We start from the raw sequence: 18,734 nt of genomic DNA, 5'->3' as shown, positions 1-18,734 counted from the left end.
ATGCCGCCACTCCCAGTATAAATACATCAGTCACAACGGCCCCTGTGTGTTCTTGTGCATCTGTCGAACAGCCTGGTCTTCTCAGAGCTACAGTCGCGTGCAGGGTCAGAGTGTTAGATCGAAATGAGCGCAAATTAAACACGTGCGACGCCAATGCTGCAGCCAGGCCCATAATGTTGAAGCACTATCAGCACCGTCGCCACAATGAGCTGTCGGGAATGACTGCAGACTTTCAGCCTTCAAATGCTTCAGCTCGCACCGCATGCATGCAGTGTAATTACACACACATAGAAACATCAGGGAAGCCCATGCTGCAGTGTCCAGTAACCAGTGCCAGCGTGTGTGTGTGTGTGTGTGTGTGTGTGTCAGTGTGTGTGTGTAGGATTATTAAGGATTATTTATAGCAGAGCGGGCAGGTGATGGAGCGAGGGGGGCAACTCTCACGGCAGCATTCTGACAACAGATGGAGCCTTTGATATCCTCCCCACAGATCTTTATTTCAAAAAAAAAAAAAAAAAAAAAAAAAAACTGCAACAAAATGAAAGTACAAGATTAACAGGGCAGGCGTGTGTTTGTGTCACGTGAGAGAAGAGAGAGAGAGAGCGAGACATTAAGAGACACGCGTCTCCTGTATAATGGGAATTCCACAGCCTATTGGTGCAGCTGGTGAGCCGAGTTGGCATGCTGCTCCGCACTCCGACATAAGAATATCCTCCGAGCAAAAAACCAGTGCCGAAAATACAAAGAGGATTACCATGGATGCAGAAATATACACGAGGCATGTGCCGCACTCCAGCACATTCTGACACAGGGAAATGAAAGGCATACAGTTTGCTCATTATAGCATCTGCTTTGTGTTGGTGTTTATGTGTGAACACCACATATGAAGATCCAACGTTGGAGCCACACTCCAGAGTCCTACTGTGGCTAATATACTAAACAACACACCAGTAACTTAGATGGATGTATTCATACACACGTCTAACGTTGGCTTAGTTTGTATATTTCATGCAATTGCCAACGCCCTTGCACGCGTAATGCGGTTTTAGCTAGTTGAAATGATCTGTCCAGAGTCCAGAGATCTGTCCATTTTTGTGTGATTAAGGCAACAAAACTGAGGCAGAGACGTTCTTCGGCCGAGAAACCTCAAGGCGTCCATTCATTTGCCTTTACTTGCAAATTTAGGTTGAATGCAGACAAAACCTCGCAGGACTTATTGACAGCACAGAGCAAACACGCCATCCTTTAAGGGTAGGATGCCCTTCTGTTGAAGCTTAATGTCCAAAAATGGACCTGGTTCGTCAAAATTTGTCAACTTTGGTCTGGAAGCAGCGGTGCACCCAAGGGTCAAGGACTGGTTGTACAGGACTTATGCTGTTTGGAGTTTAAATCCAGGTCTCTGCCTTCCATATGGGCAAGAATGACAGTGTTGAATTAGAAATTATTAGTTTGACACGATAATGGAATATAGTCAAGATGTATTTCAACTTTTGATACTGTCTACACCAAAGGCAAATGAATAAGAGCAACATGTCAAGGTCATTTGGGGTTTGGCAGTCAGAGAAAGTAAAGCAAATTGCTAGCCCTTTCCAAGACACAAGATGACAGTGGGAAACATGTGAGGCGGGCAGGTTTCTTGTCTGGAGTACATATAAGAGCAATTCTCGAGAATTGTTGGCACAATGGCCGACGGTGAACTACACCCAGAGAATCATTCAGCCGTTCAATACAGTGATTTCTTCCTCTCCATTTGCAAATCAGGATGGGTATAGCACATGAAGAGCAAAATGTCCCACTGCTTCAGGGGGATTTGAAGGGGTCGGTGGGTGTGTGGTTGAAGCTGGCATCAGCGAAGATGGCCAAGGTGCCCACAGTGGTGAAGACGACGAAGATCCAGAGGAACATGCGATCCACCACCATGGCCACGTACTGCCAGTCCTCCTTCAGCTGGACGAGCATGGATGGGTGAATAACAGGGAGGGCAAATTGAGGAGGAGGAGAAGATGGGAAGTGAAAGAGGGGACATCAGGAAGGAGTAGCGGTGGTAGGACAGGAAAAGACAGACAGAAGGGATAAAAAGAAAGCAGAGCAGAGTTCACAAATCAAATAAAAGAACCGACAAGAGCGACAAGAATGGTCTTAGAAAAAAAAAAGGAATACAGGAGGGAGGAAGAAAAAGGTGGAAGAACATTACAGCTAGCTCCAACAAGTAAACTCACAGCTTCGTAGTCCTTCTCCGCCTGCAGAGCCTCAGCGATGTATGTGATGGCCTCTATGGCGGACTTGAGCTCGTCAGGTAGTGTGAGGTAACTACTGGGGCCGTCAATGAACTTTCTCAGATCTGTACACATGCCCTCTGGGTGAAACCTACACGGCAACACACACACACACACACACACACACAGGCATTAATGTCACAGGGAAATATCGCACAACATTTGATATTACAAACACATCTCAGCGCGCACACACACACACACACACACACACACACACACACAGTGTCACCGTCCAAACTGGACAAATGCACACCAGCTTGCGGAATGTAGCAACGTGCGAGCAGATGTCAGGCCGGACTAATTAAAAGCTGTAAAATGGTAAAGCGTTTATGAGGCGGGCTGCACGTCTCCATTGCACTCTTCTGTCATTCAGAGAGGAATAAAGAGAAGGTCGGAGGAGCTCCCCGGGCTTGCTTGCCCTGCCAGTGCGGGGGAGTCACCGCTCTGCATCTGCTGACTGGGCTGCTCCGGCTGAGAAAAACCTCCCCGTGTGACCGTGTGTGTGTGTGTGTGTGTGTGTGTGTATGTGTGTGTGTGTGTTTGTGCATGTTTTGTGTGTTTCCTTGTTGCCCGCAGTTACCAACCCGTCAGCTGCTATGGGAAGCTGGGAGAAGGCTGCTGTGGGTGTCCTCATAACTCGCCTAACTCTGCTGTCACTCGCAACCTTTCGCGCGGCAGCAGGTCGTATTGGTTTTCATTCTTTATCAGATTGTGTAATAGAACTGAGCTTTGAGCCGTTTTCTCAAATTCAATTCTGTCCACTGTCAAAGTGTTTGAGGAAACTTGGTTGAGCCTGTTGCAAAGAGGGTTTTTCCTGCTATCCTTCGTACTCAAGAAGTTGAGGTCTTACGAGTGAAGTGTGCATATGACAGGTAACTACAATCCATCCTTACCAGACAATGCATTTAACAGTTTTCCCCTTTAACAAAGTCCCTAAAACTCATCTACTCTTGGTCACTGCAATGACCTTGTCCAAATGAAGATGACACTCTGACAAATTAGCATTATTCTCCTTGCAGAACAGCTGCAGAGTGCCTTCCACAAAACATCTGTTTTGTTATGAAACACCTCAAATATTAAACACCTCATTCGCTTACATTTTTAGATCCTGAGGGAAAAAAAAAATAAAAAATGCCAGATAAATATGTGTTGCAGGTGAGGCAGCTCACCACCAGAGGGCAGTATGGCGCTGTGTCTTTAAGTGGAAAACATTACAATGGAGCGTGTGACTTGACAGCCAGGGCAGAGTGCAGAGCTGCTTGGTATTCAGCGCAGCAACTTGGGAGTTTACAATGCAGCGCTGCCATCGCTGCTGCTCCTGTGAGTGTGGCAGGTGGAGAGGCTGTGACCTAGGAGAGGTGGAGCCTCTTCAGATGCAGAGAGAGAGAGAGAGATAAGAGAGGGAGGTAGAGAGAGCGACAGAGACACAATTTGGCCTCTTAACCCCCCCCCCCCACGTGGCTCAAAGTAGCACTTCATCAGTGAGAAGTAAATGACTATTCAGGAGACTAATTCAACTAAAACTGTCTGCATCTGGTGCCAAGACATGCACTAAACCCAATTAAGAAGGTGGTGCGTGAACGTGTGTGTATGTGTGGCCTCAAGAGAGATACTGCTGTCTCATCAAATTGCTCTAATAGAGCCCCCCCCCCCTCCTCTTCCGTCACCCCTTCTTTCACCTAGACACGCAGCATCCCGCTCTAATGTGTCAGAGTCGGGTCATTATTATTTTAGCAACGATTCTCTGCCGCCTCCAGTCTTTCCCCCCTAGACATATTTCAGTTCTCGCAGGAGGCGAAGGATAGAGGGGGATAGCTACAGACTGTGAGGAAGATTTCTGGTGTGAATTACTAGAGCAGCAAGCAAGCTGGCTGGTTAAGGATGTCAAATAGCAGCTCATTCCCAGGACGTTCCTTGTTCTGCCATATTCACCCGATCAAGGTCACCCATTTCCCGCGTAAGTATAGCTACCAGGGCTACACTGATCGCCAATTTGTGCGCCAACATGAAGTTATCCTTTATTGATCCACCTGGGGGAAATTCATTCTCTGCATTTAACCCATCCTAAGTGTTAGAGCAGTGGGCAGCCACTGTGCAGCGCTTCGGGGACCAACTCCAGTTCTAAGCCAGTACCTTGGTCAAGTGGCCTGATGGGAGAATTAAGCTAACATACAGGTTTTTGGAGGAGGAAAACCAACACAAACACATGCAAACTCCACACAGAAAGGCCCTGCCCCAGCCGGGCTTCGAACCCAGGACCTTCTTCACTGGAGGTGTTGGGGTTATAAGGTCAAAATGCCTTTTTAGAGGCTTTTCCACCTTAATTAGGTGGCTTTGTTTTGTACTGTTTTAGCACAATGCGCCCGCAAATTTAAATATTGCCAGTTTCTGTCTAAATCCAACGTCCTGGTGCAAACACCTCTCACAGTCTAAACCAAAGGTCATCCAGTTTTACCTGTTAAACAACTTGTTCCCTGATCAGTTGCAACAGCTCCAAAACTAAGCATTTACTTTATCACTGACAGCCCAAAATTTGGGTGTAAGTGCAGCTTTCACTGTACACACTGTGATATTTGCAAAAGAGGACATGCAATGCGTGACAGTGACTTAAGACGATGTCTGAGTGCGATTGCGCAGAGCCTTTAGTGCAGCCTGAAGCAAAGCAACCTTGATTTCTTTATCGAGACAACAGCTGAGATACGGGCATGGAAAGATAAGGTGTGTGTGTGGTTGCGCATTAAAAAGTCTTTTCATATTTGAGGTAACTGCTAGGCCTGGTAAAGTTTATTAATGCAGAATGAGAGTGTGATTCTATAGGACAAATGCCAGCTGTGGGGAAAACGGGAAATGTTGGCCGGCTGACTGCAAAGATAACCTGCTACACAGGCCTGAAACTCTATGAATACTAAACACAGGAAATGATAAAGAAACTATTGAATTTTCATTTCGTAGTGCTACCTAACACGTTAAAGCAAGTTTACTCTCGACGTGTTTTTAATCACTTCTACGACACAACATAACATACGATGTTAGAGAGAGTCAGATATGGATTATGTATTACAAGTGGATATAAAACAATTTTATGCTTGAAAGTCCTCTTTCACCCCCCCCACCCCCCCCCCAAAAAAAAGAAAGAAAAAGGGTGGGAATGGATCTATCCAACTGTGTCCAGAGGCATTCTTTGGTCTGCATCCGTTGATAACGCCCCTTGGAAATTGAAAATGAACTGGCAATGACTTCACGTACATGCTGACCAACATGCAGACCCAAGCACTAATACATGAGCCTATAATATGACCCTGGACCCAAAAGTCGGTCTCACCTGTTGGGCTTGGGGAACAAGATGGAGGAGTCAGGCTTGCGGATGAAGTATTCATCGGCCACTTTGCTGATGGCGACCATCTTTTTCTCTTGACGGGGCAGGGTCTCCAGGGACAGGGGGGTCTCTACTTTTGGCCGCAGCATGCCCAGGTAAGGAGGCAGCATGTGGATGAAGATCTAGCAGAAAGGGAGAGATGAAAAGCATGAGTGACCTCCAGAACTCACACATAAAGTCTGTTTCAGCTTCTTTGGGCTCACACTTCTGAATTTGATGTGAATACAGAATTGAGAGTTTAAAACTGGAAATCACACATGTAAAAATACCCATTCATGAGGGGTATCGTCTTTCCTGGCGACAAAAATCCATTTGTTTGGATCCCGTGTCACGATTTATGGGACAGTTGAAATGAATTTGCTCTGTATTTGCCTATTAAGGCTGAGAAATGAGTCAAAATGTTGAATTTAGTGGTGAGATAACCTTTGAGAACAGTTGCGGGCTGAATAATGTGGGCGGGGAAACCAAATGGGTAATGCTTTCCAATTCCTCAACGTCTACCCTCAAGGTGTCCTTGAGCAAAGAACATAAACTCTGGTTTCTCCAGTGGAGCTCTTAAGTAAAGGACTTTAGTTGTACTGGGCAGCCCCCAAATGTGCGTAATTAAAACAGAAACACATTTTGATAAAAACCTGAGATAAATCGTGTAAATCTTCTTTTTATGTAACCATCAGTTGGTACTCCTTGGCTCGTCACGCTTGGAGCTGCCTTTCAAAAAGAATACCAGAGGAATTTGACTTGAAGATAAAACAGCAAACCACTGGGCCAAATGTTAGTCTTGATCAATATCATAAATGCTGTTTGCCTCTGTAAATGGCTCTTTTATCTGCACTTTGGAGTGCTTCGATATGATTCTTTTGAAATGACTCTTGGCTTCCCTGTATTGACAGATGGATGTCAATGACAGCCCACTGGCAAGGACCACGCAGTACCGGAGCTACAGTGGAGAATATAACGTGAGGTGAAGCAGCTTTGACTTGTGTTGTGCTTTCAAAGAAAAAAGGGTGGCTTCGTTCAGAATCGCCCGTCAGCACGAGGGGATATCAACCTCTCTGGCTTCCTGCTGTTCCCTCTGTATATCACGGCACCATTTTTCCTCGACACGCACCAGACTTTTGACAAAAAAATGAGACTCCAAATGTATCTGACTCTTTCCCAGCTTATGTAAAATGTCTGCTGATTGGCTTAGATGTGAAGACGGGTTTGAAAGACGGCAGGGCTGAACGCACTGCTTGGAAGTGGTACCATTAAAGCCTAATAACTGTAACAAAAGAACGCTAAGAGAAGAAAAGTCAGAATAATGATTGTATTAGTGGGTATGGATAGGTGCCCTTTGGTCAGTGATGATTTATATTTACTTAAAAAAGATCATGTGGATTTTATAATTTGGGTTACAGACATTCCATAAACTGCTGTACCGCAAACAGTATACTAAAGTATATATACTATAGTATATTAAAGTGTGCATGCTATCTCTTTCTTTCTTTGTTTTTTTAAATACTGTGTTTCACACGTACATGAGGGGAACTGCCAGTTTGGGTCATAATTCTCTGTGAATGACCCCTTTCACATTCCATTGTTAGTATGTAAACATCGATTAAGTGCAGCTTTAAACCAGATAAATAAACCATCTGCAAACGTCCCACTAGTTAATGTTCTGGGCACACATCTTTCCTCTCCACATGCCATGCCTCTGATTGGCTGAAAGGTAGGAGTGAAAAGAAGCAGAACCTCTAATGTTCTTTTCTCCCATCAATCCAGTACCAAGCAGCTTAGTTCCATTAAACCACGCAAATCACCTGTGAATGAGCCTTTCGGAGGCGAATGTTCCCTGAGAGCGTAACGGAACTTAAGAGCAAAGCATATAGAGCTGCTGCTCAGGCCTGTAATTAGCTTCACGTAATGTACAGAGGAGGGCAACAGCCGCTGATGGGGGTTAATGGTATAACATGAAGTTCAGGGTGTTGAGGAGTGTGTCGACTCATTCCAATAGTCTGCCTGAAACTAACCTACCATTGCCCCCATCATCAAGTTATCACCAAAATGAACGTGACAATTCATTAATTCAAGGCCTTCATTGACTCCATCGTATAATTAGTTGATTAGTCTTGATTGTATTCATTATGTTTAATCAGTCTTAATTAGTTCTTGACCAGTCTTGTTGTTGAATAAATATAAAGTCAGGTAAACATTTGACATTGTATATCCAGCATATACTACAAAGAGTTTATGGTATCTCGATGGAAAGGAGGGGTGTGCCCGAATCTCAGAAACATATCTTACTGTCTAATTCATTTGCCACGTGATTTAATTTTGATATCTATTTGCAGATTTTGAGCCGTGCATGTTTTTTTTTTGTTTTTTTTTTATATCCAAACATCTGAGCAGGTCACATGCAGGAATAAATATTTGTTGTGCTGCCTCCCAATTTTCCCCCATCCGTCCCCTCCATCCCTCTCAGGGGGCACGCTGAGAATAGCTGGCCTCCTGATGACATCGCTTTGACATCACTCACCATGCCCCTCTTGGATGCGGACTGCTGGGAAAATGAAAGCCTACACATTGAAGACATTGCCTTCATCTTTGTCAGCCGGTATCCTGCAAAAGCCTCCAGCAAGAGAAAGTAAGCTTTCTCACTCTACTGGACTGCTCTGAAAAATGGCAAATGCACACGGGAATGACCTATCTACGGGAAAAAAAGATTTTTTTTGCAGCGCCAGAGAGCCCAGGAGCACAAAAATATCAATTCAACATCAAGTAGAATCGTGACAAACAATGTCATTCATTCTTCCTCAAGTTTGATTTATAATGTACAGCTGTAACCAGGATACGTGATATGGAGGCAGGGACCTCACCTTGCGGACCCACATGGGCATCAGGTGGGTGTTGGGCGAGCGGTGGTGCAGGTTGAGGACGACAACGCCCAGGATGACGGAAAACGTGACCAGGATCATGGTGAACATGATGTAGTTGACGATGATGGGGACGCCCAGGGACGTCTCTGGGATCTTATCAGCCAGCAGCAGCAGGAACACCGTGAGGGTGAGCAACACGTTGATGGACAGGCCCATCTTCTCACCTGGTAGGGAAGAAAACGGAATACACCGTGTTGAGCAATGTTCACCCTGACGGAAGTCGGTGTGTAATATCCACTTTAAACTCATCTACTGTCACCGGGACAAGGTGCGCTCCTCCTTCAGCCGTGTGAGATCTACTATTTTAGCAGCAGCTGGTCCATGTAATACACCAGTAATGCCTCTAATAGAAAATTCATCTCCCATTCTAAGTGAAGCTGATTTGCCAATAGAGCACGGCCTCTCAGGTGCATTCAGTGGTCACTTACGAACCGTGTTTACCTCAGATTGGTTCGAGTGGGCGTGTGATGAGAAACTGATCATCACATTAGGGCAGTGCGCACTCCCACAGTGAGTAACTGTCAAAGCAGAGGCGTTTCACTTCAACGCACTGCATCACCAAGGTTCGACAGGTAATCTCTGGGAATCTTTCGTGGATTACCACTTTAAAGTCCTTGACTTGTCACACTGTGTTGGGGTGGGGGGGGGGGGGGGGGCGGGATCATACTGCGTGTCTGCAGATTGTGCAGAAGCACGGACCTTGAGAGGTCCCACATGCAGAGGGTGAAAGATTTAAAAAAAAAAAAAAGGAGGAACACACACACACACACACACACACACACACACACACACACACACACACACACCACCTTTAGGGCCGTAGCCAGGATGTTAGCAATGCTGAGGCCATGTGTCCAAATTCACCCAGAGTGACCCCACCTGGAAGAAATGTTTGACAAAGCCACCAAAGAGTCTTCTATTTGATCCTAAATAATGTCTGTCTCTCCGCACGATGAGAAATACTCAATACCTTTCCATTTGAATTCACCCATTCATTTCCAGTGCTTACTGTGGAGCAAAAGTTAACATAATGTGTCAACAATTTGCAAATCAGCTAAAAAGAGCCACGAAGTGTGTGAGTGAGAACTGAGAAACAAAGAACCCCCTCTTTCTTGGAGAGTGTTATGTTTGTATGCTGTGGTCATATGTCGTGTTGTGGTCACTGTTACATCCCCCATAGGTGAATGTGGGACTAGTACGACCTGTGTCGCTCCTCCGGCTCTGCGGGCCTCAATTCTCAAGTCCACTTCCTCCCCTAGTGGAATTGGTTGGTGAACCTGGGGGCCTGCAGCTGACCACGGACCATCTGAGAGTACATATGGTCTAAGGAGCTGCACTTCTGGGCCCTCTTGGCCATTTTCGGCTGCCTTTTGACTAATCATGTTTGTGAGTACTGGGAACAAAGTACTGTCTGAGTACTCTCAGTAGTTGCGAGGTTTCTGCTATTTTCATTTTCGAGGTTATCGATTCAGCAGTGCTCCGCGGGAAACAACTATCTAATCTGAAATTGAATCCCCTTTTTTCCAGTAATTGGACAAATGTGGGATTGCCCAATTCAAATGCACCGCACAAACACAATTAGGAAATGATATTTGCAGTTTTGCAGAGAGCGACGATAGAGCGGTGTAATCCTAACCGGAGCTACATCAAGGTGGAAACTGGTTTGTATGTGTCATTCTGGATTGTCGGTATACCTGCATCGGGGGGCAGGTAGAAGTTGAAGATGGCGATGATGGTGATGAGGATGCAGGGGAGGATGATGTTCAGGACGTAGTACAGAGGCTTCCTCTCGATGATCAGGTAGAAGGTCATGTCCTCGTACAGATCGTCGTTCATGTTCTTCCTGCTGGGCTTGTGTCTGATTTGCCACTCGCCCCCCTCTGGAGAGACATTTGAAGAATTTAGAATCTAGAAGCAGCATGTGTTTCCCTTCCTTTTCTAAAAGCGTCACTTTACTGCTCCACCCTTCCATCCATCCTCTCCAAAGTCTCACCACTGTACGCTTCGTCCAGTTGGATCTCCCTGATCTCGTTGCCTTTTGAGTCCAGCGCGTACTGTATGTCGATCTCTGTCGAGTCGTACGTGTAGGAGCGGAACTGCATGGTGCAGTTCTGCCAGTCAAACGGGAAATACGTCACCTAGACAGAGAAACAAAACGGGGGTGATGCGAGAGTCAGAGGGGAGGGAGGGAGGGAAATGGACGGAATGCATAAGAATAGTTTACGTTTGTGTATGTATGCGTGTTGATGTTCACCTTAACTCCGCAAGAGCTGCAGTAGAGTGCAGGGGGGGTCCAGGTTACTCTGCCATTATTATAAACCTGAACGTGGACATGCAGGGCCACATCAAACACCCCGTCATTGCTGCAAACACAGATTTAGATACGAATTCAAAACTTACGTTTCTTTTCTTACGCCTGTATGTTGCTGCCAGGAAAAGATCGCACTTGAACCATCTTTATTTGCTGAATTCTTACAGAGCTTTTGAAATCCTGACAGTCTTCTACTGAGGTTTGTCGCTTCTGTTGTGCATGAAGTACTGATTTTGTGACGGAGAGATCCTGCTGAAAGGTCACCGTGGAAGACAATAACGAACCACCTATCTTGTCGTTTGGGTCGGAGGACTCGTTGGGCATACAGGTGAGGGCTGCAAGCGTACGCTGTCCTTCGGTGACTTTGCTTTCAGAGACATAATTGGATGGGGTTCAACCTGCCTGCTAGAACCTGCTGACTCAGCTGCGCATATCACAGCAGCGTCCCAGGTTTGAATCCCACCCCTCTCCCAAAGGCCTCTGCTCCACTTCCTCTCACTTAACCTTCCTTTGCGATGAAGCATAACGTTACCTCCGAAGAGTGAGCGAGTAACTACGTCTCGTACGTCTGATTATTGCAGTCTCACTGTTGTTTCCATTCCATATAGAGCACGCCAACATTTGGAGGAACTCGACACATTTCAGAGGACACTTCTAAGCGCAGCTCTAATGTTGGATGTATAGAGCCGTTGTGGTTGTTGAGCTCACAACACTACACACAACAAAGACATCAAGACAATTAGACAGCAGATTTAGCCGCCTGTCAGGGTGCTTGGTGTCTGGTTTTTATGGCTCTGGTAATTCAAGCTTGTGTCCTTAAAGCGGGCCCCTCCTAAAACCCTGTCCCTGTGAAGGTGCTGCTGCTGAAATGACCAGCATTGATCACACAAAAACACACACACACACACACACACACACACACAGTAGGGCGTTTGCATTCGTTTGTATGTACATATTTGTGTGTATATGTATATGTGTGGCTCCTTGTTTCGCCTGACGACACCCCTGCATTCAAGGATTACATCCGGCCATGGCCGCGCACAGATCCTGCTGCTGTGGGTGAGTGTAAAACGTCTAATAGTGTATTAGGATCTCATATTTGGTTTCTACTTACAGTATGACTTGTATAATAGTGTCTAAGCACAGTGTATTTTGGGTCTAATACAAGGGCATTATACGGGTTTGTAATTACAGCATAATTGAGGCGTATGGTGTCAAATCAGTGTGTTTATTTACTGTCCGGTGAAGAACATATTATTTCTGTTTTTTTGTCTAATTTGACACAAAGTACGGCTTGCTACGTCTTATTAGTGTACTGTAAAATGAAGTGCGACCGTGAGCGCCTCCCGGGCTGCAGTAGCTGAGCGGTGCCATCATCTCAGTGTTTTTTTTTTAAGGGAGCCACGCTGCTTAATTGCCTATAAAGTGTTGATGAATGGAGCAGTGGGGGTATTTACAGCTGTGTTAATGGGAGTGTGTATGTGTGTATGTGGGGGTAAGGAAAAGAGACGGCACTCACTGTTTTGTCATTACATAGGTACTGTACTGTACTGTACTGTACTGTACTGGGTCTTTAACCTAAGGTCCACTGGGTGCAGCTGCGTGGCGTTCTGGCTCCATCGACATGCAACAAAGGACTCTGGCTGGACACGAACCAGGGATATGGAGGTTTATGGTCTGCGCCTTTTTCCTCATACAACATTTTGCATGTTGTTGTTGTAGCTTATCCCACGTGTCTTTCACATCAACATGTACGGGAGGGTGAAAACAAAATGCCCCTCAGGGCCCACAAAGAAAACCACCGTGGAAGTGACCAAAACAGTTCCCCCCCGAAAACTCTTCGGCGCTGATTAATTCATGTCAATGTGAGTGCGGTGCTCGTGCTCACTTATTGATGAGGACAATGTCGGGCAGCCAAACCTTCCCAGAGGGGATACGCAACACCTCTATCCCATCATGCTCCTTGGGTTTCCACGACAACCGATGATCTGTCCATTCCTGTTTGGAAAAATGTAAAAAGTGTTTGCTGTGTGCAGGAATGTGGGAGTTACAATCAAAGTGCATAAGAAGGGCCGGGACAAGAGGGAAACCGAGAATGACAGAAGAGGGAAACTTTGCATTTACAAATGTTACCAATTTGTACTTTCATGCGTTTATTTTTCATCTTTCCACTGCTGCAATTAGATTCCACTGGGACGATTCCCCTGTGCATTTGTCCTTGCATTACAAAGCACCATTTGCATAATTTCTCATTTTGCATGTACTCCGTATTATTATGACGACTCCAAGTGCTCTCGCTTGGTTGTTGTTGTTGTGTAGTGCATTGGCACTGAGCTGTACATGAAGGAGGAGGTCTTATACACTTGTTTTCAGTGGCGCTCGGCTGAGTGAAGAAGTAAGACGTCACTGCGTTAATGAAGACTGTGTGCAGTGGTTCCTCTTTCACGCAACTTTCTGTTTTAGTAAAGCAACAAGCTCTCGCGTGTCCCAAACAAACCGCTGACAGATCATTCGTCGTGTGTTGGGAAGGCTTGAAATGCACCTTCTTAAACCGACTCCGGGGGCACACTTACCAGATTCATGACAACAACTGTGCTCATTTCTTCATTTTTCATATTCTGAAACAAAAATGTCAAAAGTTGCGTTATTGGTGCCTCTCTTGATGATCAAACACACACACACACATTCTCACACACACAACACTCTGAGAACGCGGCATCTTCCAGGAAGCTCTCCAAATAAACTTCACCTTGCGAGTGCGCGGGGGGGGGGCTTCTCACACTAATTCAACGGTACATTTTCACTATTTCAACTTCATCATTTAACGTTATTAGAGAGCGAATTTGGCTGTCTGTTTTATTAGGTCAGACAGTGCAGTCGATGGACACTCCCGGTTTTCAGTTCAGCTGTGTTCACTGCAGAAACCCAATCATACTCTCTTCCCTGGACCTCTGTCTGTTTGTCTAAATGAATAGCTGTGGATGAGGGGAGGGGCCCATAGAGAACGCCCATGTACAGGGTCCAGAATTTTGTGCTACGCCCCTGAATACACCGTTATTACAAGACACCAATTTTACATATGTCCTTTGTCGTGCCCAATTCGTGCACATATGTAAACATGGTTGGGCTCCATCCCACGCTGTCCTGTATGTTTGCCGGGAGAGTTATGACACAAATGACATCAGGAGTTACGGCTACATGCTGGAAATACAAAACAGCCGATAGTCATTTGAGATGCTGGCCGGTTTGACAGCAGTGGACACTACGCCAGCTACTTCCAGGACAGAGTTCACTCTGGTAAAGGTGTTTGCGTGTGTGAATGTCCACTAGTATGTGTGTGTGTGAGTGTGTGTGTCTATGAGCGCGCGCCTGTGTGCATGTGATTGTCTGTCCAGCAGGAAGGCGGAGCTTCTTTGAGCCGGGCCTGCTATTTAAAACGCCGGGAGGAATGTCAGGGAGACAGCTGGAGGGGGGGGGGGGGGGGGGGGGGTTGGTGGGGGTCTCTCTCTCTCTGTCTCTCTCTCTCTTAGCCTCATACAAATAACTGTCTGACCTATCACTAACTGATGCTGATACTGATACTAGTTCTGGAGCAGACCGGCACTGAGCATCCAAGTGGGTCACTTTTCAAGATCGTTCCACTCCAGAACTTAAGAGCCCACGTGACTCCCTCTCCGGCGTGAGGCTGACCTTGAGTGGAGGCGTAAAGGAACGCGCTCGCGGTGGATGTGTATGCAAATGTGACACAGTGTGAATACGCGTGTTGGTGTGTGTGTACGGCTGCTACAGAGAAGAGAGCCAAAGGGGGAAATGAAGGAACAGATGAAGTGGCCTGGTATGTGCGCGTGTTTGTTTGAGCGCGTGTCCGATTGTTGCGTAGCCCAGTCAGTCATCAAGCACTGAATACAGAACCAGACGGCTCTCAGATATATTCACAGTTCTGGATTAAAAAACGAGCTACTACGGTTTTATCCTGTTACCCTGTCATGTGCGACTATAGGAGTACAGTGGCCCTCGGCATCGGGACCAACCGCCGTGCTTGAAACCTTCACAGAGACATCTGTCTGCGGAAATCAGATTTGATTTTTAAATAGGTATTTATCAGCAGCAGAGCTGTTCTCGAGGCAGACAAACCCCAGTTTTTCCAGGTACAGGTATAGCGTATGAGTAAGGGTGTAGTAAGCCTAAAACTACATCTGACTGTGTGAATAAATGTAAGTGTTTGGGTCTCGTGCCTCACCAGTCCAACGAAGGAGGAGAGGACCATACCCACACGAACCACCACCCTCTCTTCAGGACTGGCTGCTGGCCGCACCTTGAGGTTGTAGCCGGAAAAGAGCTGCTTCATCAGAGCCTTCTCCACATCAGACGCGCCTGTGTGACGGATGGGCAGAGGGCTCGTATGACAGGTTCAGTCATGAGACTTCAGGCTTCAAGCTGATCAATCATTTTGACAATAATAGTCATCACGTGACTGCTGTTGTTGGTACTACCATAGTTGATACAGCTGGATGTGTCGCCCAGCAGGAGATAGCCAGACTATTTGCGGCTAAGTTTGTGGAGTAAGAGAAGCAATCGATGGCCAAGCAAAGTTCTTTAGCTGTCGAACTTAATATCAGCCTTCCCTATTATTGAAAAATGAATCTTTGATTAAAGCCACAGTATCCTTGCTGGATATAACAGAGACGGTATGTAAAAAAGTAAATCTGGTACTGCAACACATATATAGAAAAACCGCTTACATTCCACTGCATTCTCATACATAAGGCCTGTTTCATTTCCACCCATTTGCTCCTCAGTGTTGGAAGGTTAGAAGCATTTATAATCAGCAGCTCTGGTGACGCCGCATTCATCACGTTTGGCATAGCTGTGGCCCCGGCAGGATCTGACCTGACAGGAATAAATGACAATGATCACCCAGCGAGGCACCCCCATTAGCCAGGCACCGGGAAAGCATGGCTGCTGACGGGCGAGGCCGGGAGGTGGCTGTAGGAGGCTAGAGTTTAGCATTTCCTCCTCTCTGCCCGGGTCAGATGACGCGGTAAATAAGTCAGACCAAAGTATAATCAAGACCAGTGAGATCAGCTGAGGTCAGGCCACGTTTGAGCGTGTGAGGGATGCTCGCAATGAATACAGCTGATGGCAATAAAATACGAAGGGCCACATTTGAATGATCATTTTGTCAGTTCTGCTGGTAAGACTTCACAGTACGGTACACAATGACAGAGTAGTTGCAATGCAGTCCTTTGTTACTCCATCATTGTTTGGCCATTGCTTCATGGTTTAAGGTCTGATTGGACTTTAATAGTTTAAATAGTTCAAATCAAAACTTCCATGAAGTAACAGCCGACTTATGAAGAAAGTGGTCATTAATATAGTATCTTTTAGTCTGTTCTTTGGTAACTCATCATTGTCGACTATATAGTCCTCAATTCTGAGTTATTCAGGAACTACTCATTAATGATTCCTTAATTATCAGGTTATTCCTGATTTGCTCCTCTCTCCTTCTTTAGTACTTTTGTGTCACCGTTTTGCTCCTCTGATGTCAGTTTAATAAAGGACATATTGAAGAATTTTTGAGTCCTCATACTTGGAAAAAGGCTCTTCAAATGTGCTTCCAGCTGGTGATAAACAGGATTCCAAAATGGACACTAACAGCAGTAAAGCTCAGTGTGAACTACATCTCTCTCCGAGTGGTTTGAGCGCTCTGTTCTTGTCCAGAAACCAGTGGTCGGTTATCAAATCAATGGCCTGAAGACAAGAAAGCTATTGATTTCTCGGAAGAAATGGATGGCACTCAACTGAAAATGATTGTTTCTCTGATGATGTTAGTTCAGTTTACGACTGCTGTCAGCAGTAACTTTCCTATGTCACCATTCCTTCAGTCCTATCGGAATTGTTCTGTTGGCAGCCTGTGCCATTTCCATTCAAATTTGTATCTGCGGTGTGTTTTTCTTATGGTACCTAATAATAGTATCTGGCTCTAGAGATGGCAGTGTCTGGTTTGTTGATTGGAAGGTCACCACTTTGGTCCAGACTGATATATCTCAACAACAATTCTATGGATTGCCATTAGATTTTGTACAGACATTCATGGTCATCAGAGGATGAATCCTAATGACTTTGGGGATCCCCTGAAAGTTCATCTAGTGTCATCATCAGGTAAAATGTTCAAATATTCCCTATTATGTTTTCCATTACATGTGTACACTGGTGTCAGCTTGTGCCTTACCTCCCAATGTGCTCAGGCTGCATAAGCAACATGCCAACAGGAACAGATCCAGGCTTTTCATGGCAACCCCCAACCAAAAAGGTCTCTCCTCCGCAAAACAGACCACAACAGGTCGATTAATCCAAGTTCTTGAAGGCCTTTTTTTCTCCTCTTCTTTTTCTTTTCCAGTGCAGCTCACTGGAACTCGTCGGTGTAAGTCTTGGGTTTGGTCAGTTTGGACTGTTGTTGTCTGTCAGTCAGGCCAGCCTGGCCAACTGCTGTCTGCTCCAATTACATCCTTGGGGGTGGGGTGGGGGGTTTAGGGGAGTGTGTGTGTGTCACTGTTCACCCCCTCCGTCAGTCTCCCCAGTTCAGCCAGCTAATTAATCACATTTTCATACTGACAAGTACAAATCAAAAGTACCTTTACAGAGACAAAGGTATATATATTTTATTGTGAAGATATATTTTCCAACCTTACTTCCCGATGTCACAAATAATGACTACTGAACCAGATTAATCAAGGAGGGTACGCTTGGAAAGCCCACTATTGGACATCTTTTGCGAGTTTTACCTTTAATACATAATGTGACATAATATGAAGTGATCAAACAACTAGATTCTTTCTTTTTGTTCTGGTAGATGGTGTTAATGTCTACTTTGAATGAGGTGATATTCGAGCGTCTTACACAGTCATATATAACGTGTGTTTGGGTCAAAGGGAATGGACACATGACTGGTCATTGCCAGAAATGATTCCAATGGATTATCATCAAGTCAGTCCATGCAACTGAATAAAAATACAGTACACAAATTTGCAAAAGACACTTTCTGAGAGAGCCTCTCTGGTAACGTCATTGGGTTTTTATTACTGGCGTGCTTTCATGGCTCATATATGGCAGGGACTCCTGTCCGCCTTCCTCCCTCCTGTTCAGACACTGCTCAGTGCTGACGTTGTTTTTACATATTCATTTCTGATCGACTGAATGTGCCATAATTGCTACGACGCTATAGAGTTGATCACTCTAATAAGAATAATTCACCACTGTTCCGCCCTGCTGCTGACGCCATACATACATGTAAATAGAGAGCGTTTTTTCACGTGGTCTCTCGTCTCTGTTCTTGTCTGTTTCAGTGTCACATAAAATGAGCTTTTATGCTGTAAAATACATGGCCATCTTGTCCAGTCAACCACTGTAATAACAGGACATATAGAGGTGATACAGCAGCCATTATTCTCATAATGTAACGCTAAGTTGATCAAACTGCCACACACACTGCTGTATTTTCCGAAGGCCCCCGTCGTAAAAACATCTCCATCCTCCCTGTACCCCTCCACTCATCGCTTCACGCCACTCTGCTCTCACTCACATTCATCGGCCATCCGCGACACCGTAATTTATGATCCACTGTCACTGCCATTTTGGCCTGACGCCAATTTAATTACCATAGAAGCTAACTATTAACAGCTAGCAGCCAGTGTCAAGTCACACATCAAATCTGTGGTCATGGGGGAGTGTATAAAGCCCCTGCTGGCAGTGACTCAAATTCAGGGATCTCTCCCAGAGCGACCTTAGTAGATCACTGTTTAATACAGAAGTAAGTAGTAAAGTTAAATTAGATGGATTGTTTACCCGTTAAG

General features: G+C 45.6%; 1 protein-coding gene across 1 annotated transcript; it reads right to left on the bottom strand.

Moving 5' to 3' along the window:
- Window positions 1-1,800: 1,800 nt before the first annotated feature.
- On the bottom strand, window positions 1,801-17,174 carry chrnb1 (cholinergic receptor, nicotinic, beta 1 (muscle)). The gene is made up of 11 exons (XM_070929648.1): window positions 17,114-17,174; window positions 15,122-15,255; window positions 13,455-13,499; window positions 12,770-12,879; window positions 10,825-10,933; window positions 10,564-10,708; window positions 10,265-10,450; window positions 8,511-8,734; window positions 5,602-5,777; window positions 2,220-2,367; window positions 1,801-1,947 (listed from the first exon to the last, which is right to left on the bottom strand). Exons 1-11 carry the CDS (start codon window positions 17,172-17,174, stop codon window positions 1,801-1,803), a joined length of 1,485 nt encoding a protein of 494 aa, XP_070785749.1.
- Between the last annotated feature and the right edge of the window lie 1,560 nt (window positions 17,175-18,734).

Source organism: Enoplosus armatus, chromosome 23, assembly GCF_043641665.1.
Source record: "Enoplosus armatus isolate fEnoArm2 chromosome 23, fEnoArm2.hap1, whole genome shotgun sequence".
Lineage (NCBI taxonomy): Eukaryota > Metazoa > Chordata > Actinopteri > Centrarchiformes > Enoplosidae > Enoplosus > Enoplosus armatus.
Note: the sequence above shows the minus strand (reverse complement) of the source record. Positions and strands in the feature narration are given on the sequence as shown.

What these genes read in the sequence shown, in the direction of transcription:
- chrnb1 (XM_070929648.1), bottom strand. Translation starts at nt 17,174, where the DNA reads ATGAAAAGCCTGGATCTGTTCCTGTTGGCATGTTGCTTATGCAGCCTG. An exon ending in CAGCCTGAGCACATTGGGAG is followed by an intron (nt 15,256 to 17,113) that starts GTAAGGCACAAG and finishes TCCGTCACACAG; the next exon opens with GCGCGTCTGATGTGGAGAAG. An exon ending in ACTGGACGAAGCGTACAGTG is followed by an intron (nt 10,451 to 10,563) that starts GTGAGACTTTGG and finishes ATGTCTCTCCAG; the next exon opens with AGGGGGGCGAGTGGCAAATC.